Source organism: Chelmon rostratus, chromosome 16, assembly GCF_017976325.1.
Source record: "Chelmon rostratus isolate fCheRos1 chromosome 16, fCheRos1.pri, whole genome shotgun sequence".
Classification (NCBI taxonomy): Eukaryota; Metazoa; Chordata; class Actinopteri; order Chaetodontiformes; family Chaetodontidae; genus Chelmon; species Chelmon rostratus.
The window spans coordinates 3,377,670-3,400,682 of NC_055673.1; the positions used below are offsets into that span (position 1 = coordinate 3,377,670).

At 43.1% G+C, this 23,013-nt stretch overlaps 1 protein-coding gene across 1 annotated transcript; it reads left to right on the forward strand.

Moving 5' to 3' along the window:
• Window positions 1-933: 933 nt before the first annotated feature.
• Window positions 934-17,910, forward strand: slc2a3a (solute carrier family 2 member 3a). Its single transcript, XM_041955928.1, has 11 exons — window positions 934-964; window positions 1,570-1,661; window positions 10,321-10,422; window positions 10,800-10,960; window positions 11,979-12,219; window positions 12,341-12,503; window positions 13,830-14,017; window positions 14,727-14,831; window positions 14,921-15,019; window positions 16,361-16,564; window positions 17,599-17,910. The coding sequence occupies exons 1-11, from the start codon at window positions 934-936 to the stop codon at window positions 17,908-17,910; spliced, it is 1,698 nt and encodes a 565-aa protein (XP_041811862.1).
• The last annotated feature ends 5,103 nt before the right edge of the window (window positions 17,911-23,013 follow it).

Sequence of the window (23,013 nt, forward strand, 5' to 3'; positions counted from 1 at the left end):
GTTACAAACCTGAAATAGATCTTTAGGAGCTTTTATTTTGAAAAGTGAAAGAAACAGACCGCTTAACACGTTAAATATTCAGACGTTAAATATTCATGTGTAGGCTTGAATTAGCAGGTAGACGAGACCACTTTATTTAGATTGGTAGTCGTCCAAGCTGCAAAACTTCATGATGGATATTTAGGGGATCGGGTCAGATAAAAGAGTCAGTAGGGCCGACACAGGAGGAGAAACTAACTATTTTTTATTTTGTGGCCTTTTTCTGTTTGTCTGACGTTAATGTGGTAAGTAACGAGAAACTAAAGGGTTTGTGACACTTTCTATTGATGAGAAGGAAGACGGCAAACATATTGGAATAAGGGAGACACTGCAACTCAAATGAATTTTATTTGTGTAGCCCAAAATTACAAAGCTGCATTAGAGGACTTCACAGTGCAAACAACATGAGAAATTGCCCTTAGACAGTCCATTTCTATGAACTATGAAATGGGTGCAGAGAGTAGAAAGAAGTAACTGTAGTAGAATAACAGTATGGACAGGCAGAATGGCAGAATTAGATAAAGTATTAAGAGTGGAGGGGAAAAAAACTTCGCCATTTATGGGTCAATGCAGGAAAAACACAAGTTGAAGGTGAAAAAGCAAACTCACCCTGAACTCCACTCAGTGGTTGTTCTGGATCTTTAGATCACGTGAGTCTCATCATATGGGGTTTGTCCGCTTGTCATGAAACAGTAGATGTTCATGTTTTTCAATCATTTTAAGGACTTTTTTTCATGTTGGCTCCAACATGAGCTGAGTCCCAATATGAAGTCCATTTAGCAGCTTTTCTGGAGCTTTCGATCACTGAGTAGAAATGTGGTTCTGTCTCTTACGCTGCTGAGAAGTTTTTGGGATAAATTTCTGATCAAGTTTTCTCTGAGTCACAAGCGGATCATGAGACTGAGGGAGCTGCAGTGTGTGTGGGGTGAGAGCTACCTGACATATCCGGTTATTTTCACATTAATATGAACAGTCGCTGCGTGTGGTGGGTGCTCACAAACTCACTGTCTGCAAACACAGAAAAAGGCTTGAAAAGTAATCACTTCTACAACTGGAGCATCATCTGGGCTGCACCGCATGACCCGTTGCCTCAGTAACGGACCGCGTTGCATCAGCATCCGCAGCATCAGGCGCCCGGCGGCTGCTGTCAAGGTCGCCAGCGAGAGGCATCATGGGAAGGCGAGGAGGACACCAGGGGGAGAGGCGGGAAGGGGGGGCTTCATAATCCCCCCCTCACGACCCTCACGAACCACCTCCCCGCGCATGCGCCCACACTTTCGTCATCTGAACTGACCAACTAACCGAATGAGGGCTGCAGCTTTATAGGACACGCCTCGGCTCACGGGATGCGGCGATGATGCACAACAGTCACGGATTTCTGTACGTAAAAGCGGGGGGGGGGGGGGGGGGGGGGGGGCGGAGCGACGTCACGGCATCCCAGCATTCCAGTCACTCATAGGTTGATGGAGTCGATGAGAAAATGAAAAAATAAAAACAAGTGCGTGCTTTTACGTGCGGTTCTCCTCGCAGCTCCTGTACGAGACGAATTCCGGGTGAAGAGGAGGGAGGCAGTGCTGCAGCTCACCGAGGCTTTGCTTTGTCCGGCCCGGCAGTCACGACAGGTGAGGGGCACTTTATTATCCGGGCTCATCTACTTCGAGCGGGATTTGGGGTCTTTTGGACGAGCCGGGCTGTGAAAAACCTCCAGCTCGCTCCAGTTTGACCGACAGTACAGACACAGGAGGAGGTTACCGACAGAAAAATCTGCTCCGTTCATTTCCTGCAGCTCATGTCTTCAGATGTGCTCTGCAAAATGCATGATGTCGGTTATTAGTACGGCTTTCCTGATGGGAAGGGGGGAGCGCGGTCGTGTCCGTCCTTGCAGAGCCGGCGGGTACCACGGACAGCGCCTAATGTGGTTTGTTTCTTTTCCTGCAGCTTTCAGCGCCGGCGGGCGGGTCCTGCACAGCTTTTAACCACCACCTGAAGATATCCTCTCTGCACCCTTCAGTTGGAGTAAAAATTTCCATCCAGCTAGATTTCAGACGATGGAAGGGCAGGCAAGTGATGCTCTTTCTTCATAGTTTCTGTTGTGAGCCACGTTCAGGAAGAGATTTTTTGTATCAGTGTGAATATCTCTCTCTTTTTTAAAAAAAAAAAGATTTTGTATTAATAAACAGTTGAGTGACTTCTGCAGCTTCAGTCTGACTTCACAACCCCACAGTTGTGATTCCTGATACATGTGTAGAAGCATTTCTATATAAAGTGTCTAAGCAGAGCTGTGTGGGCGGCGCGAGCCTGTATGTGTGCCATAATAACTCTGAGTCAGCCTGCAGATGTGTGCTCAATGTGTGAGAGAAACACTGTGTACTATGAAGTCTGGGATGGTTTTCAGGACGCATGCTTGAGTTTTAATCGAGGTTTGTGTTCAGTATTAGCGAGGAACACAGATGTAATGAACATGAAGCCTTAGTTTGACTCTGCTGTATATTTATGGGGACCAAACGTCTTCAAAGCTGGAGACAAAAGCGAAAAATCACTGATAAATCAATTCAAGTGCAGTTTAGGATGAAGAAGAAGTTTCATTTTTAAGTTTAAGATAAGGATTGTGTTTGCTTTAGAATAAGGATTGAGGTTAGGAAAGTAATGGTTTAAGTTAAAAGAAAAATTGGATTTGATGATAATTATTGCAATTTAAGGCTCAGACTGCAGTTTCTGCAATTGCAGTATCAGAAAATAGCCCAGAATGCAATGCAGCTACAAGTCGCCTCTTCACAACGGTAGAAGCGCTGTCTGCACGCACACATACGAGCCACGGACGAATGCAACATGTTCACATCACACCCTCCCCCTGAGCTGGAACTCTGTAGAAAATCAAATTGGAGGCAGTGCAGAATAAATCAAATGAAATCTGATGTGTTTCATGATGTGTGTGATTGTGTCTGATGCTGCATGTGCTCCTGCTACATCTGCTTTCTTTATCTGGTGTATTCAGGCCTCTGTTGCAAACGAGAGCTTGTGCTCAATGAGATTAGCTGATTAAATAAAAGTCACATAAAGTTACAACAGAAAAAGTTAAATTCCGCATGTTTCTATAAAACAGCACAACCATCACGGGCGACGATGATATTTAACAGTGTGACATAAGGAACAGTGTCAACGTAACACATAAAAAACAATCAATACCACGTTCGAGTCTGTATACAAATCAAAATGAGGCCGAATATCTCTGGACGTTTGCAGAAAGCCATGTGTACAATCTTTGGTTCGTGCAAAGAAAACCAATCTTGGAGCATTATTTGACTTCAAATGTGATGATGAACATCCTCCACCTGTCGTTGTGCTGCACAGAAGCAAAGAGTTGCGCAAAGTTTGCGTTAAAAACTGTTGTTAAGTGACAGCAAAGACCAAATTCAGCGAGAAGCAGAATCACGAACACCTCAGACTCGTTTGACTCGCAGTCTCGTAGGTGGGTTTGTGTACATTCCCGTGTCACTGAAGGGCGTCCTGTCATATTCTGACTTTGCATCCTGCTCTTATTGCTCGTGCCAAATATTGACCAGCTGTCAATACACGGCAGAGCGATGTGAGACCCTGCCGGCCTGTAACGTTTTTCATCACCCAACACGGCTCGATGCGTTTAACCTGCTGGTTTCACTCCTAAGCTGAGCTGATTGACTCTTCCAGGAGGGACTGTGGGAGCTGCCTTGGACCAGATGTAGGTCGGATGTACTCATTGTGCGTGTGTGTATGTGTGTGTGTGTCCACACCCTGATGCACCATTGCAGTCGACTAGTTAGTGCTACTTTAGTTTAGGAGACTCTGCTGCATGTGTGTGTGAGTGTGTGCGCACGGGTGCTGTGGTTACTTTTAGCCTGTGTCAATAAAATGTCACCTCCAGGCTGTTGCCATGGAGATGGAGGAAGGAGGGGAGGGGAGCGATGGAGCGACTCTATATGAGCACTCTTGGTTGGATGAAGGGAAAGAGAGAGAGAGAGAGAGAGACTGGGAGCTTAAATGAGGCAGGAAGAAAGATGACGTCGTCGTTCAGAGATAAAACGTGAAGTTCGAGGACGATGAGTTGAGTCATAGCAGTCGTCTGATTCGTGCACACAGTAGTTGTACTTGAAACACCTGTAGGTATGTGACTGTTTTGCAGTTTTTTTCATGTGCAGATTGAAAAATCCTGTTTGATTTGTCAAATCTGAGTGTTAAAACTTACAAGCATCATATGCTTTTCACATGTGTTATATTAATTGCTGCGTTTTATCCCGAATGTTATCCCAAACCCAGATTGATCCTTCATTTTAATCACGGTGAGGGTGCATTTCATTTGTTCACCTGTCAGTGGCGTTGTATCCTCTTTAATCCCTCTAGTTGCTAAAACTTCCAGGGAAACAGGTGATACATCACACAGCGAGGAAGGAAGTCAGCGAACCAGCTAGCTAGTATTGTTTACTCTTGTTTTTATTGATTATTATTTTTATTAGGTGGTTGTTTAACAGTGAAGACAACAACTCTCGTGATCCCACGCCACTTCACACCGACGTCAAACTACCTCTTTTGTTTTTGTTTTGATCGAGGGACCCCTAGCGCGTCTGAAGGCCACAAGCAAAGCATCAGGTTGGATTTGTGTGTGAGGACAGTGTCATCTCATTCTGTCGTTGTGGCAACGGTTACCGTAGTAACACGACATCTGTTCAGCAAATGTGGGCGCTGCAACAGGCTGTTGCAGAAGGACAGAGCAGGCGGAAGTTTGTCTGGATGAGATTGATTATACGCCTGAAACATGAATCGTTCTGAGCTGGTTTTCAAAGGTTTCTGTAAACAATGTGCGACATTCAGTCTTTGTCATGTTTGGAGCAATGAGATTAAAACGCTTGAAATCCAGCTGAGTGATGAAAAAAAAAAATCCAACATCCATAAGATTAAAAAGGATTTGAGCTGTTTGAACGCAGGACGCTTCTATAACTCTGGAGACTCTTTACAGCTCGCTGATCATCAGTATGATCAATGCAGCGATGCTGAGGAAGAGTGTGCGGGATCTTCTTCTCTCAAAGCTTTACAAATGTTTAATAATATTAAACACAGGTTGAATTGTCACTGAAAAGCAGCTGGTTTGGTTTTTGTCCTACACGCTCTTGTTATTGATCTTTCTCTGAGACGTTTTGGGAGCCGTCATGTGACCAATAATTTCTCCTGAGTCACCGTGACTTGACAAAAAAAAAAAAAAAAAACAGAGACGGACACAGCGGATGACGGAGACAGAGGAAAGAGGAAGGTGGTGTGCAAATATAGCTCTGTGCGTGCGTGCGTGCGTGCGTGCGTGTCTCTGGGTTGATAGAGCTGTTTGCAGATGCCACATTAAGTTGCATTTGGGTCTTGTGACGCGCTCAGGGCTCTTCTCTTTCTGTCTCCTCTGATTAACTTTTAACTGGAGTGATGGTGATGATTTCAGATGGATGATGAAGGGTCAGTTTGAAGTTTCTTTGAAGTTCCCCCTCAGAAAGTCATTAGACAGTCTACTCAGAAACCTCATTAACCATCATTTTCCCACCCTGATGCTCAAGGTTTATTTCAAAGGCCAGCTAACTCTTTGATATTTACTTTTTGGAATTCATCCCAACATAGCCACTTATATAACCATTGTATATCTATAATCATTGATTATCATGACTTCCACCTGGCTATAGTATTGTTCTAGTGTTATTATGTGTCAGTGAAGGTCCAGTACATCACAACATATTCACTCAGAGTAACTTGAAGTATAGAATCAATGTTACTTCCACTCAGAATTGTATAATATCCAGATTTAAAGTCTCTGAAAGTGAGTAGAGAATATTATAAAACTGCACATGAGGAAAAATGTCATGACCCGTGCCATGCACGGCGGTTTTGTTTAGTTTCTCTTGTTGATTCTTGCCATTGCCTCATTTAGTTACTTTTGTCTCAGTCATGCCATGTTTTGTATTAGTCTCTATCCTTGCCATGTCTTGTTTGTATTTTGTTAAGCTTCCCATTGTGTCTTGTCTTTGCCTGGTTTTGGTTACTTCCTGTTTTATTTTGAAGGTTCATGTCATGTGTCTTTGGGTTGCTTTACTTCCTGTGTTTTCCCTCCCGTGTGATTGTCAGATTGTTTCCACCTGTGTCTCATTAGTGTTCCTCCCTAGTGTATTTAAGTCCGTGTCTTCCCCTTTGTCTTTGTCGGGTCGTCGTCAACACTACCTTGTCTATGTCTCTTGCCAAGCCCATGTATTCTTGTAGCCCATGATTCCTTGAGATAGCCCTAGCCTGTAAGTGAGTGTTCTTTGTTGTTTTTCTTTTTTCATGTCTGTGCCGTGGATTGTGTGATTGTCTCCTTGGTTTATCTCTGTCCTTTGTTTGCCACAGTTCCCTTTTTTCATAGCCCTTTGTGCTTTCCTCCTTCTGGAGCGTTTTTGGTTTTCTAGTTTTGTAGCCATAGTGTTTTAGTTTTGTCATGTTTCATGTATGTGTGTTCTTGCATTGTCTTAGTCATGCCATGTTTTACGTCAACATCAGTTGCTAGTCTCGTCTGTGTCCTAAGTGTCTTGTTCCCAGTTAGTTCTTGTGTTTTCCCCGAGATTTGGTTTATGTTGAATTAGTTTTGTGTTTAATAAATTCATTTATTAATTGGAATCCATAGTTTACGTCCCCTTTGTTTGTCTGCATTTGGGTTCAACCCTTAGTTCCCCTCTTAGTTCCCCTCCTAGTTTCCCCTTAAGTCCCCACCATCCTGACAAAAAAGACCTGTAGCTCATCATTCAGTGCCTATAACATTTAGAGGGTCCTGCAGAAACAGTCACTACACATCAGCTTACTGTCTTTTTCAAATGTCATTGTACTTCATTTCAGCTGAATACTATAAATTAAATATGCAACTTTTCATCAGGTAGTTATTTAAGCTACTGAGACGCACAAAAAGACAAATCCCTGCCGGTCCATCTGCAGACACACCCAGAGAGGTGCAGTGGCTTTCAGCGTGTGCAGGCTCACCGGATTATTGATCGCTCGTAAATGTCACCTAAATCCTGAGGGAATGCATGCAAACGAAGGGAGACAGCGAAGCAGTGAAAAGGCCGTTCGGTCAAAGAGCAGATTTCATCAGCTTTGAGAGCCGGAGCGGACTGAAAACACTCTGCTTCTAAATGGTTTTCACTCAGTGGACGATTCGCTCAATGAAAGCAAAGAAGAAGAAGAATGGAGGTGTTGAAGCGATCGCTGGGAACAGCCAGGCGGAGGACTGGGTGGATGTTTGCTTGTTGCAGTTTTGTGAAATATGTAGAAACAGCAACTCAGCCAGAATACCCGAACGCTTCAATATTAAAGTGAGTTCTTCCAGCTACAGACATCACCGTTGCCATGACGATGTCAACTAGTTAGTGGCGTTTCCAATCTGCCTCTTAGCTGTCAAACTGTCCAGTAATGGGGAAAATTCCCATAAATAATCTTTAAAAAGTTACACAAGGCGTTTACCGTCAATGCCTAAAATCCAATAATAACCTTTATTGTTTTTATTTAGTGTTTCATGCTGCACAGTGAAAGAATCGCCCCAGTTTGACCTTCTTATCGTTTCCCATTCATGTTTCTTCCTCGAGTTCTGATTGGTCCTGAGTAGTCAACACCCACCGAACCCTGAGAAGTGGCGTCCATGCTAATATTGTCTGACCTCGCTCTGATATTGTGGCACCAAGGGCAGTGGATCACCTGAGGCCCGTCCAGGTCTCTGTGCTGTCTCATATAACGGCAGCGCATTCTGCCCCGTCAGCACCGAGTCTCTTTATTACAAACCTCAGCAGAAACAAACACACAGTGGCCTAATTTCTGCTGCTGTGACCCAGCTTGACCTGCCAGGAATTTCATATGTGTTTCATAAACTTTCACCTTCTCTGACCTCTGATCATCCGGCCCATTGCATGCTGGGATAGGGTCCAGCTCGCTACGACCCTAACAGGATAAGAAAACAGAGGAATGCATAGATGCAGCCTGATAAACTAAATGTATTATCTCGTGTAGAATACGCCGTCCTGTAGATTTTAATTTTGGAGGAGCTGAATCACTCTGCTGCTTCGTCTGACCTTCAAACACCAGGATTAATCAGATTTGTGGCATCATTGTCCCACACTGGTAGAACAACTGATTGTAATATTTCCTTGATAATAACAGTGTCCTGGTTAACAGATAGTAAACCTTTAATCATCAGTAGTTCATGGTCGACGAGTGCAGTGTTGTTTCTTACTGGCGAGCTCTGATAGAGCAGCTTCATGCTAATCACAGGGTCGGAGGATCAGTGTCTGTGTTGAAGTGTCCTTGAGCAAGACACCAAACACCAAGATGCTTTGTGTGTGTGTGTGTGTGTGTGTGTGTGTGTGTGTGTGTGTGGGTGGGTGTGTGTGTGTGTGAGAGAGAGAGAGAGAGAGAGTTAGTGAGTCAAATTGTAACCCAGGTCAAAATAAATATCGTTATATATAATTGTAGTTCTAAAAGTAGTTTACTTAGTGTATTAGACATATAATTTATAGATTATAGAAAAAGTAAAGTATAGAATAGTCAGTACAAATACACACTTACCTTTTGTGCTTAATTTAAAGTATGTTTGTCATATGCTCTCAAAAAGTCTACCTCTATGTAATGTCATTAAATTCTACTTTAGTGTATTAAAAATGAATCTACTTATTCTGCAGTACTTAAAGTACTTATAAAAAGCGTACTTTATTATATTTATTTATATAATATTAAAATGTATTATAAATTGTACTTAAGTGTACTTTTAAAAAGTGTACGGAATTACAAATATTTTTAAAATTAATAAAGTGTACTTATGAAAATTAGGTTTATTTCCAAGTCCTTTGTAAAACACTATTTGCAGCTTAATTAAAGTGTACTTTAATTTCACTTCATTTGAAGTATATTTAAGTATATTTCCAACACATTTGTGATATAGTACAATTGTACTGCAGGTGTGTTTTTTCAATGCTCATGCTCACTTAAAGTTTGAAAAGTTAACATGCTATTTATACTTCAGTTATACTCAAATATTACTCAAGGACTACTTAAGTACACTCTATACTTGAAGGCCACAAAATTAGCACAAAGTGTACATTCTTCAGAAAGTATCATGTGTAAATTACAGTGTTAATCTTATGGTTTCATTTATTTTACAGGACAGTTAAGTTCACTTAACAAAAAGGAAAAATGGCTTTGACTTGATGCAGAACAGAGAGTAATAAGAGGACTTATGAATGATATGATGCATCTTATGGAGGCTCACTGAGGCTCAGACACACAAACATCTGACGGCCGTGACGACAGCGACGGCTCCTTTAATACTCGCCCTGATCTCATTACGGTGACGAGTCGATGGCGTTATGGGGGCCGACTCAGAGCAGACGGACGACTTCGGTATTGAATTTCTTCTGCATTAGCTGATTATGTTCAAGACAGAGAAGAAGCAACGATCACAGAGATGTATTGCTTCATGTAGCTGAAACATAAAGAGTGTAGATCATGTCAGAGCTGCAATGACTCATCGATTCATTTATTAGTCGATCGAAAGATAGTTAATCACCAGCTACTTTGATAACTGATCAATAGTTTCATTTTTCAAGCAAAATATCAAAGGTTTGCTCGTTCCGGCTGCTTAAACGTCAGGATTTGCTGCTTTTCTTTGTCATGTGTGACAGTAAGTGAAGAGTCTTTGGGTTTGAGGGGTTTTGAAGATGTCAGTTTGGCCTCTGGGAAATTGTAATGAACATTTTTCACAACTTTCTTGACGTTTTATAGACTGAACAACAAATCGATTGGTCATTGAAATAATCAGCAGATTAATCAATAATGAAAATAATCGTTAATTGCAGTTGTAGTAGCTTTTACAGTTTTTTTTCTTTATATTTGACTGTTGTTTTATGGAAAATATGTTTCCAATAATTACATGAAGAGCCGAAGTCATGGCGGTAGTTTGAATATGCTGAGTAATCTGTGTGGTTGTGTGTGGGGTGTGTTTATGTCCAAGTTCACGGTCTGACACCTGATACTGCTGTTTATGCGTACGTGTGTCACTGCGTCACTCACCTGTCCGGCGTCAACATGCTGTTTATCTGTTAGCAGTCCGCAATTATTGAAAATCTGATTATGAGCTCTGGTTTCAGGTTTATTTTGTTTCTCCCTCTGCCTCCGTCCTTCATCTCCATTTTCTGTTTGCTCTCTCCACTCTTCTTCTCCTCCTCCTCCTCCGGCTGTTCTTCCCTCTCTTCCTCGCTGCAGGAAAAGCAGGTAACAGGTTATCTCCTGTTCTCTCTGTCCACCGCCGTCATCGGCTCTCTGCAGTTTGGTTACAACACAGGAGTCATCAATGCTCCCGAGCAGGTTGGTGATCAGTCTGAGAGTCACACATACCTGTCTATTAAGTACAAGTACTTTAGCTTAGCATAAAGAAACAGCTAGCCTAGCTGAAATACAACAGATTTCTGGAGAATTACGAACTTAACTTCTTCTTGACTTTTCTCTTTTTGTGTCACATTAAACAAACAAGATATATTTTGTTAATTAGTTATCAATAGAGGTGTTGACAGGCTAGCCATTTCCCCATGCGTTCAATCTTTATGCTAAGCTAAGCTAATTGCAGCCTGACTCCTGCTCGATAGAGCTGCTATTAGCATTTCCATCTTTGATTTCACCTCCCCGCTGCTTCTTCTTTTACCTCGTTTCCCTTCATCTCTTTATTTATTCGCTTCTGCCTTCAGAAACTGCGGTCTTTCTTCAACGACACCTGGGTGGAGCGCTACGGCGTGCCGATCAGCCCGGGGGTCTGTACCATGGTCTGGAGCGTCGCCGTCGCCATCTTCAGCGTGGGCGGCATGGTGGGCTCCTTCAGCGTGGGCGTCATGGCGAACCGGTTTGGCAGGTGGGAATTAAATGTGTTCGGGATGACCAGCTGAGGTGTGATGTTTTGTTTCCCTGGTGACTGTCGTCTGTAGAAACCACAGGAAGTGGATGTTTTTGGACATGTTCAATGTAAATATGAAGAATTCCTGTGTGTTTTGCTTTTCCTTTGATGGCTTTGTGTATTTCCTGTGTGGTTCAGCTCAACTCTCACAAGCCATTACCGCTAATGGAGGATATGAAGCGTGTGTGTCTGGAGTCCACTGCTCAGCTCTAATGTTCTCCAGACTCATTCCTCCATTTGTCTCTGAGCCTCGAGCCACAATCCTTTTTTCTTTCTGGGGTGGTTTTAACCCTGCCACTGATATGTTTTCCACAGTCTATTAAAGAAATGTGGGGTTCACAGTGGAAATATACCTTTTCCACTATTGTTCTCACACTTCAATTAAATTAAATTGTCAAAGAATTCAAATTAAAAAAAGGATTTGCAAGGAATATTTCAGCAAAAGCTTGATGGCACTCGCATGTCTGTACAAATTTCAAGTCAGGAGCTTCGAGCCTTCACGCTAAGCTAAGCTAATCGCCCCCTGTTTAACACAGACATGAGACTGGTACTGAGGTTCTCATCTAATTCTCAAAAAGAGAGCTTATAAGCATTGTTCCTTTAAACAGATGCAGCTGTCATAAGTGTTGCACACACTCACACATAAACACACATGTTCGCGGTGTAAATTTGGCCAAACGCTCGTCTGTCAATGAACTAATTAGACAGGAAGCTCCTGACCTTCACACACTCAGGCAGGTCAACCAGCCCCGACACACTCATGGTTTTTACGTCTCAGTCGATCAATGAACTTGTCAATTTTTATTCGTTTTAGCCACACACCTCTCAGCTGCTCCCACCACCAGCCTCCTGTCCTCTGTCCTCATGAACAGAAACGACACTAAAGCTAATCCACTGAACTGCATTAACATGTGTGAGTAGAAAGTGTACGATCACATGCTCTCTCTCTCCATACCCTCCTCCCACTCCTCCTCAGGCGTCGCTCCATGTTCCTGGTGAACTCTCTGGCAGTGATCGGCGGCCTCCTCATGGGCTTCTCCACCATCTGCTCCTCCTATGAGATGGTGATCGCCGGTCGCCTGGTCATCGGCCTGTTCTGCGGCCTCTTCACCGGCCTGACTCCCATGTACGTGGGCGAGGTGTCACCCACGCCCCTCCGAGGAGCCTTCGGCACGCTCCACCAGCTCGGTGTGGTGGTGGGCATCCTGATAGCTCAGGTCAGCAGGAGGCTTCCAGGAAACCCCCAGATTTCAGTGTACAATGTACTACACTGTAGTTTTCTTTGAGTACTAGCTTTGCTGTAAGTCTAACCCAGCTTTTGTGGTCCTTGGTGTTTAGATCTTTGGTCTGGAGGCTCTGCTGGGCTCAGCCAAGCTGTGGCCCCTGCTGCTGGCCCTCACCGTGGCCCCTGCTGTGCTGCAGTGCATCCTGCTGCCCTTCTGTCCGGAGAGCCCTCGCTTCCTGCTCATCAACCTTAAACAGGAGGAGCAGGCACGCAAAGGTACGCACTCATACTGCTACGATACCCCTCACAGTACTACTGTTACTGCTGTACTGCTGCCACTCCTGCTGCTGTTACTGCTGCACTGACTGACAGTACTGCTGCTTCTACAGCTACTGCCAGTACTACTACTGCACGTCTGCTACTGCAAATACTGCAACCGCAAATACTGATGACTAGCACTGCTGCTACCTCTACTACTACGACTGCAGCTACTTCTGTTACTGCTGCAACTGCAGTTGCTACTATCATTCATACTGCCAGTACTACTGTAAGAGGCTGCTACCACTGCAACTACTGGCACTACTAATACAATTATGAATAATACTATGGTCAGAAGTAGCACAACTACTACTAACACTGCTGCTTTTTACCTGCTGCTTTACTACAGTCATTACTACAGTACCACCACAGCCACTGCTACAGGCATTACTGTCACCATTAATACTAGTTGTACTACTGCACGACTGCTCCTAATGCTGCTATTACTACAACAACTACTGACACTGTAAACAAGTATTACAAACAAAAGTACAGTTACAGCTATTTATAATACTGATGCTGTTACAGCTTTGGCTATAGAGAAATACTGTAGAGAATACAGCAGAGAAAGATGAAGGACGAAGAAAGAGACAGAGAGGTCAGTAGTTAAGAGACACCTGGTGGAGATCAGGTGAGTCAGCCTGGAGAGAAGAGTCCTTGAACAGGCAGAAGGTTTTGGCGTCTGTTCAGCATGTAGCCCGTCAGGGTCGACTCTGAGGCGCTGACCCCCTTCTCCTTCACAGCTCTGATCCGACACAAACGAACACAGACACGAGGCTCAGACGCTCAGTTTGAGAGGTAGTCTTAGAGGTATTTTTACCTGGTAGTAGCCGGTGCAGGGGAGAGAGATGCAATGATGGTTCCCGCCTCGACTCAAACCACAAGCTCACAAAGATGCCTCATGTAGTGGCTTCAAAGGCAAAATCCAAAATCTACATGCAGACAAAAAGGTTTTAGCACCACTAAATATGCAAAACATAACATTTGGACCAGCTATTTCCAAATGATTGACAGGTCTTTTAATAATAGTGATGGGAATCAGATCTTTCATCTGCTGAATGGCTCTTCATTCATACCAAAGCTAGCTTTCCCAAATACCATCATTTTACATTATGCTTCATATAAAATCCTTAAATGATATAAAAATACAGAAAGCTAGCACACAAATATTGACCAGCACAAAAAACAAAAGTCTCGCCATGCTTGGGTCTAATTGTAAAGTTGTTACCAGTCGGAGCTCTTTGTAAACGCCACGGACACGTTGTGTTTCTGTCCTGCCGACAGCACTGGTGCGTCTGCGCGGCAGTGAGGACGTCAGTAAAGACCTGCAGGAGATGAAGGAGGAGAGCGCCAAGATGGCCATGGAGAAGAAGGTGACCATCCCCGAGCTGTTCCGCTCGGCGTCGTACCGACAGCCCCTCCTCATCGCCGTCATGCTGCAGCTCTCCCAGCAGCTGTCAGGGATCAACGCTGTGAGTCTGCAACACACACACACACACACACACACACACACACACACACACACACACACACACAAAGCTGTATTTATTCTTCTCTTGGATTACTGTTAGTTGTTAGTTTATTGTTGTATTAATACACACAATATAATCAATGCATTCACTACATACATGTATGTATATACATATCACATGAAAGGCCTATTAACATAGTATCACTATAATGCATAAAACTACATCAAAACCAAAATTATTAGGAACAAATTACATCTAAAACTTAAAAAACTTAAAAGCACCATTAAATTAGAAATATATTTGATTCAAGAATCTTTCTTTTCCTTATTTGTTTTGAGGATCTGTCTTCCAGAATAACCTCTCTGTTGCTTCTTATGACAAGATTCACGAGGTTTAAAGAGCGACAGACTACTCCAGTGAGATATGGCTCCATACGTAGCTGTGTAACACACATAAATCAGAGCCGAGCGCGGCTGTAATCACTCAAACCAAACACGCTCCAGTCAGGGAGACTACAAAAGGCCACTTTGTAATCCCTGCTGGGTCTCTGAGGAAGCAAGTGTCAGCTCCATCCTCCCATACGAGTGCATTTTGGTAGTAGAGTCATTTTAGATTAACACAATTCTGCATGAACTTATATTTATTTTAATATAAATATGTAGATCTTAATCTGTTGTTTTGTCTTTTCTGTCCTCTCTGTGTCCCTCAGGTGTTCTACTACTCCACAGGGATCTTCGAGTCAGCTGGGGTGAAACAGCCCATCTACGCCACCATCGGAGCCGGAGTCGTCAACACCGTCTTCACCGTTGTTTCGGTGAGTGAGGTCGCCGTGTTTCTCTGTGTTGCCGCGTGTGTTTGTGAGCGTTCGGCAGCTCCTCACTCCCTCCCGTGTCCGTCCTCCAGCTCTTCCTGGTGGAGAAGGCGGGACGAAGGACTCTGCACCTCCTGGGATTGGGTGGAATGGCGGTCAGCGCTCTGCTCATGACCATCTCCCTCCTGCTGGTGAGTTCAGCGCTGTCACAGCTCAATTCGCTGCTTTGTTGATAAATTACTTCAATAACTTTAATTTAGTTTTAATAATTTTGAAGGTTGGACTAAACAAACATTGTGAGGCTGTTACTTTGGACCAATTGCGACGACGTTTCTCATTCATTCTCACTCAATCATTAACTGCAGCTCAAGCAGCTACAACAGTAAAATCTTGCTTTTATATTATTCTAATGGTGAAATATACAATAGGGACATTTTACTGCATTTAGTACTTTTACTTTCAATACTTTAAGCACATTTTACCTGAAGTTCTACTCAAATAACATCATTTCAATGCTGGCCTTTTACCTCTAACAGCATTTTTACAGTGTGCTATCAGTACTTTTACTTCAGTAAAGGATCTGAGTACTTCCTTCACCACTGTCCCTCTCTGTCCTTTAAGGTAAACAAACACTTGATAGTTACATGAATTAATACAGTTGTTTTGTTGTTTTAACTAGTGGACGTCAGCTAGAAAGGGGAGTGAAACGCTGCTTTTCTCTGGTATCAAGTTACTCTTTAAGCTTCTTAGAACGACCAGCTTATATTAAAAATAATGTGATCACACTCTAAGGTAATTACAAATGTAACTGAAATATCTGTGTAAAAACCAGAACTGTGTTCAACTTTAAACTTCATTATAAAGCATCTCTGAGCACAGAAACATACAGTAAATATATCAGTGAAAAGGAAATGGTACTGACACCTCCTGAGGGAAACATCTGGCTCTGCAGCAGCTAAAAACTCCACCAGCTAAGACAAGATAAGAGATAAGATATGACTTTTTTAATCCCCTGGATAAATTTAATACAGATCACAGCAGAAAAAAATATACATGCACAGGTTTAATACGTGAAGAATAGCTATGTAATTCTGCATGCATGTAGCAGGATGTTAAATATAAATCACACAGTCGTGCAAAAACAGCATGTATGGAAACGCAGCGCTACATTCAACGATGCTGGAGTTGAACTGGTCGCCGGCTGATGTGTCTCTCTGAGCGATGAACCAGAAGTGAACCAAAACAACAAGCCGAAAGAAGCTAAAACCTTCTGTGGAGCTGAGAACTCACGACTCCGACCTTCAGCCAGAACGTTGAGACTGATCTTAAAACTCGAGTGATTCTTCCAGCCGCCTTTAATCTTTAACCTTAAAGGACGTTTGCAGTTGTGTCTTTTAACCACGAGGTGTCGTTCGGTTATTAAAGACAGATTGTTAAAGGTTTTGAATATCCTTGAATGTCAGTAGTGTCAGTCAGGGAGTATATAATCATGTCTGTGCTTCTTCTCCCTCTTTCTGCCTCTGTGTGAGCAGAAGCACATTTCCGTCATGAGCTACATGGCCATTTTCGCCGTCATGCTGTTCGTGGCTATGTTTGAGCTGGGCCCCGGTCCGATCCCGTGGTTTATCGTGGCCGAGCTGTTCTCCCAGGGGCCCCGCCCGGCGGCCATGGCCGTGGCCGGCTGCTGCAATTGGACGGCCAACTTCCTGGTTGGAATGAGCTTCCCCAAGCTAGTGGTAAGCGGTCGTCCGGGTTTGGACTGGTTTGTGCTTGGTTTGGGTTTCGACTTCTATTCTTTTCTTTTCTTATGTCATCTTTTACTGTAACTTTTAGTTTGTTATTTATTTTTTAGCTTAACATTTGTGGAATTTTTTGTTTTATTTAAGATCTTTAAATTAGATTTTCTTGCCTTTTCGTATTCGTAAACGTCACATTCAATTATAACATGTGAGCAGGGCTGTCAACGGACTTGCTGGGGCCCGGGGACAAGAGACCATCACAGGCCCCCCCCCCAGCTGTTCACCCTCACGCACCTGCTCCCCACAGACTAACATTACCTCCCTGATCTCCCATCACCTTCTCTCTCCTCCACTCAACGCGGGCAGCATATCTTGTCATACTGCAGCTCAATAGGCTACAAGCGGCCGGTGACAGACTCCAATCGGGCTTTGGTGATCGCGCGATTTTAAACTTTCAGTGTTAGCGGCTGTTGTTCACTTACCGACATCACCGTTCACAGCCAACTCTAGCCCTAGTGCTCTGGCTTCTTGTCCCCCTTTTAAAAATGTCATCACTTTTTCGCGTTCACCTCTATGATCTTCCTCTCTTTTTCTTTTTTCTTTTCTTTTCTGCGCACGATGACTCACCACGTTTAGAGTTTATAATAATGACAGATTTATGTAAATTTCAGGGGACGTATGTAGCGTAGCCTTAAGTGCGCCAGAGCGGGGTTAAACCATTCTCTGCTAAGATGGGGGGTAGGGGTGTTGTGCAAAAAAAGGAAAATATATATATTTGAAATATTTAATATGTTAAAGTTTTTAAGTATATGTTGAGCAGAAAATAATATTTAATTCATCAGGCAATGATTTAATTAAAAAGAAATATGTGAATGTAAAGTGAAATAAATTGAGGGTCATTCAGGGGCCCCTATGGTCCTGAGGCCCAGGACAACATATCCCCCCCCCCGTCGACGGGCTTGCATGTGAACTTAAACAGAAAAAATCAGTTATTTCTATGAAATTCTGACTCCCCTCCTTCGTCTCCTCAGGAGTGGTGCGGGCCTTGGGTCTTCCTCATCTTCGTCGGCTTGCTCATCAGTTTTTTCATCTTCACCTTCCTGAAAGTCCCGGAGACGAGGGGCAAGACCTTCGACGAGATCGCTCGCAGCTTCGGCCCGCCTCCCACCTCCTCGTCCGCCGAGGACCCTCCTGCCAGCGCCAGCACCGCCGTGCCGCCTCCCGCCTCGCCGGTGAAGGAGAAGGTCCCGCTGGTGGAGGCGCCGGCAGCAGCTCCGCCTCCCGCAGCTGAAAGCACGCCCCTGGAAGATAAATCAAACTCCACAGTGCAGGAGAGCGTGTAGATCAGCTGCGTTAATGGCTGAAGGGGGTTAAAATGAAGGAAGAAACACAGATTTCAAACATACTGTAAATTGTAGTTAATTATCACACCTTGGAAGAATAATATGTAATTTTATAATAGACCTGCTGAGAACAACAGTATTATCAATTTGTAGGCTTTGACCTTTAAAAGGTCATGCTTTCTGCTCCGTAGACTTCCTATTTCTGTGACATTTCCTACAATTCCTTCTTTTAAACCCTCCCTTCCTAAACTGCGAAAGGGAAGCGGTTGCTGTACAACACCACAGATTCAATCTACTGTACATTCCTAGGAATTAAGCTACACTCATTACAGGTGCGTCTTTTTCCAGACAGCTGCGTGTCTAGTCAGGGCGACACTTTTCCAACAGGGCAAACACAGGTCGTGCTCGTGGAGATTGTTACTAACAGGTAAAGGTGTGTTGACGGTGGCGCTGCCTTTGGGCAGGTGTTTCCAGAGAGTTCAGGTCCACGTGGTGAGACTGAGGCGGCGTGGACAGCGACGATGCAAATTTACCCACCTATTCCTGTCATAGTGGATATTTTAGTGCAATATAACTTCGTAGCTGTAGTGTCATCCGGTTACATTTAACTATGATCTGTATGGTTATTTGTGTTATGTATTCGAAAGTGTTCTCAAATCGCAGAGCTAAGAAGGGAATTTTGAATCTGAAGCTCTGCCTTCAGCTTTTTAGTGATGCCAAAGTCGTGAACTGTGATTGCCGTGTTGTGAACGCACGCAACCTTCTCTTGGTTGTTAAATTCGGGGTGGGAAATCAGCAGCAGCCACAGGTCAAGTGACTCTGTTGACTCACTCTGAAAGCGGCGGTTAAAGCTGTAATCCACAAGTTTATTGGGCTTCATTGAGTTTCGTGCCGCCCGCGGCGCTAACGGCTCGTTTTGTGGTCCTGCGCTGCTTGTTCTTGGATTTTCGGATGTGAAGTTGGTGCTCAGATCCACATTTATTCCAATGAACTTGTTATTAGTTGATTTATCTCTACGTAACCATATAGAGGCAAATCTACACTGATGTACTGGGAAAACTTGTGGATTATTGCTTTACCGGAGGGTCTTTTGTATTGGAAAGCTATAGCTGGTAAAATCATGACTGTGGCTTGTGAATTTGAGGAGTGTGGACAAAAACACATTGGCCAAATTGTTTTACACATGTAGATCACAGTAGGGTAACGTGCAATGTATATTTTTTTGTTAAAGAAAAAGAGTATTTATTATAATAGAAATGGTTTATTGTACAAAGTATAGAATTATAACACTAAAGCAAATCTAGATGCTTTCCAGCCTTGCCCCGAGTGCTAAAGGTGGACGCTGTGAGCTTTACCTGCTGCGGTGGAGTGAACCTTCATCACATGACGTGCAGCTCAGAGGTTTCAAACTGACCCAGAGTTAAACGCTGTAAATCTCATCTGTTGCTCTATTTAGATGCACCTTGTAAAGCAGCAGAGCGAAGCGTTAGAGCCGCAATCGCTCACATAGACGTAATAGAGCACAACAGCGCTTTATGTCAGATTAGCTGAATCGTAATTTAAACTGTATTTACCTGAGCGACTGTATTATTAGAATAGATACGAGTATGAAATGTGCAACCAGTAAAGAAACTTCAACCTAAACGATGTCGGAGCTGATAATGAAGAGAGGCAACTAAAGGGAAGTGCTAATACTGTAGAAACAACGGGTCAACAACACTTTAGCTGAACAGCAACTGTCTTTAATGGTTCCTGTCATTTGATTAATTTATTTTTATTTTTATTTTTTTTTTGAGTGCAATAACTATTCAATTGTGTGGATAATAATTTGGATTCTGTGTTCTGTGAATTTTATGCTAAATGAAAACGAGGAGTGTCAATCCAAAACGAGATAGCCACCATAATTACACGACTGTTAAATTTTAAAAGATTTTTTCATAAAATGAATCTGTTGATCTTGAATGAAGCAGATTGAAGTTTTAGTTATATATATTAAAAAGCAGCGTGTCTCTGGGTGCACGGCTACTCGGGCAAGAATGATTACTGCTGTTTGGGAAACTATAAGAGGAAAACACTGATATAATGAAGTTATGGAAATTAGCCAGTTAGCTGATCCTACACAGCCTGCTTGGAAGTTGTGTCCAATATAATGCGTAGTATTGAATTCAAGACAAAAAGATGATTAATGATTAAAAATTTAACCCAAACCACCTGGAACTGAAACTACAATCTGCCTTCAAGTCAAAGTTCTTGGTTTTTCTTGAGAATGGAAACAGCATTTTGGTGTAAAACTTGCAGCTGTGCTAAGTTGTTCCACGTGTTTCAGAACGCTAACGCGATGCTTTTCGGACCCTACGTGAGGAATTCGCTGCAGTTGCTAAATCATTAAATTTTACATTGAGCTGTCGTGGACGACTTTTAGCAAATATTCCAAAGCGGAAACAACGTTTAGATGATAATAAAATGAATAATGTGTCATCACGTGTTGTCAGAATCAGACCGCTTCTGTGTTGTGACGCTTTGTCTGAAAAGTCGGCTATGCTGTAGCATGTCAGCCTTGACAGATTAATGTGCTGCAAACAGTGTGCAGTGTGTTCGCTATATTTTCTATATTCTGTGGAGACCGTGTGAATTTCTCTGATACAGGAATTCATGCTGCACTTTGAGAATATGTTATTTATTTTTTGACCACACTGGGAAAATATTTATCTTGACAAGTGATTCAGGTGATTTATACTGAAGGGCGGCATTTGATTTGAGTGATACCTGCCTTGTTTTGACTCATAAACTGGAAAACAGGTGAAAAATGCCATCTGCTGACATTTTTAACCTGTTTTAAGAAGCGTAAGCCTGTAAGACGCTGCGATGGGGTGTAAAAAGTCTTGTTAAGATGTATATTTCTGGCGGTGAGGGGCTCGCGGTCGGAGTCATGGCTTCGTTGTGTGTTGCTGTGTTTGTGGATGATAGTGACGTGCTGTGTTTGCACTGAAGGAGGTGTTCGGCACTCTCCTCTCACGGTGGTGTTCGGTGTTCAGTGTTCAACCTGTCCTGCAGGGTCCTGCTTCTGCACCCACACTGCTCCCCAACCTGAACGAACCTGAGTCGAACATGGATTCAAAATGCTTTCCGCCACTCAGCTTGCCCGGTGCAAGTTCGCCTTTTGTGATACCACGATTTCAAATACCTCCGAGATTTGTGCCCTTTTCTTTCTCTCTGAGCACAGAGGTGAAGTGAAGGTGTGTCAGAGGTAAAGGTGAGGAAGCAAACCGAGAATTGGGATTAATACAGTTATCAAAGCCTAAATGGTGCTTTTGACCAGGAGGGATTTGTTGTTAAGGATTTCAGTTTAACGTGCAGGTCTGAGGCCGACTCCAGGGTGCAATTACACCTGCAGCTTGTTTTTTCTAAAAGCTGTTTGTAGGTACAACTGCCCATTTACAAGTGACTCAAGGATTGCAAATGAAACTCTCACCAGCAGCCTTGTTGCTCAGCAGAGATTTGATATTTTCACAATAATGTGTTTCTCACCTGGCCAGAGTAAATTCTCCAGAGTTCAGACTAACCGCACGCTCAAAGACAGCTGAATCCAGCGTATCACAAAAGCAGGTGAAAGGATTTGGAACAAGCATGTGGACCCAGGTGCACAGCGCTCCTAACCTTCGCCATCCACTGTGTGCACATGTGCGAACTCTAAACCCTGCACTCACTGTACAAAGACGGGAGAGTGGAAGTATTCACGTGTAAATATGTATTTTTTAAAAGAGCACTATTTCTATGTTGACTTGCACCGTCACATGTTGTGTGTTGGGATTGCTTTTCCTTCGGGGTGCACATGTTCATTTTGAAGAAGAGGGAGGAACAGTGTTGCTGATTTTAGCTGAAAACCTCTTTTAAAAGTAGAGCCAATCACCGACTAACGCGACTGTCTCCTCTCGCTCACTTTCATCACTCGATCGCAGCTACGTACTTCTATCTGTGTGCCTCATCGCATTACACTCTATAACGACGTTGCCATGGCTTTCTGCAAACTATCCAAACTACTGTAGAATGAACGTGCTCTGAAATGAGTCACATCACAGACTGGGAGGGAAGCGTCTCATCGACATCAGCTGCTGTGACCTTTGTTTCGTCTGTTGTTTGTTTGGTCCAGGTCTGTGTGTGTGTGTTATGATCGTGTACATAAATGTGCTGACTGTACTATATGTTTGAGCATCACGTACTGTAAGTCCGCTCTCTGTGCCTCTCTGCACCGCACGCATTCACCGACTGTTAATCGATGTGTGTGTTTGTGAGAAAGCCTCCCACTGCTTGTGTGTGTCAGATGAAATCGCTCCCTCACATCCACCTCCTGAAACACACTCAGCAGGTCCTTCTAACAGGTGCTGCAACACATTCACACACCTGACGGAACAGAAAACAGTAAAAAGAGAATTTTAGGGCTAAAAATTTCCCTTCCAGAATTTGGACGCTCAGAGACAAACACGATGTGTGTGCTTTGCTGTTTTAGTGGCAGTGATTAAGATAAAACTACGATATTTACAGGACGTTCAGGGAGTCACATGACACTGTTAATGAGATTCGGGTGATGAACTTTGTATTTGATGGAAATGAACCAAACAGATGACTATCCAGGCTTTTTAACATTTCTCTGTGCCACACTAGTGATGCACCCCAACTGTTTTTGTTTCACCTGTGTTTGTACTGTATAAAGTTGTTAAATAAAATATTCATCATCTAACAAGACATGTTGTGAATGTGGACTAAGAGTCTTTTTTTCTGAGTTTTTGGTGCATTTGTGTATAAATTGAACAAATAGACGAGCTGTTGAAGTCAATAAAAGTTTGTTATGAGCATTGAAACTATGCTATTATGAAACTATGCTTACTATTTTCAGTAAGAAATCACATCAACTAACACTATAATGATATTATTTATAAGTTATATACCAGTATCAGCCTCTTTAAATTGTGGTTTTCACCTGTTTCATCAAGATCAGAGAAAATTTGTTGTAAAATGGGAATTTTGTGGTGTTTACCACAGTGTAACAAAAGATAAAAGGAGGTGATTGGACTAAAAGCTGTTGGAGCACAGATGTTCAGCCTT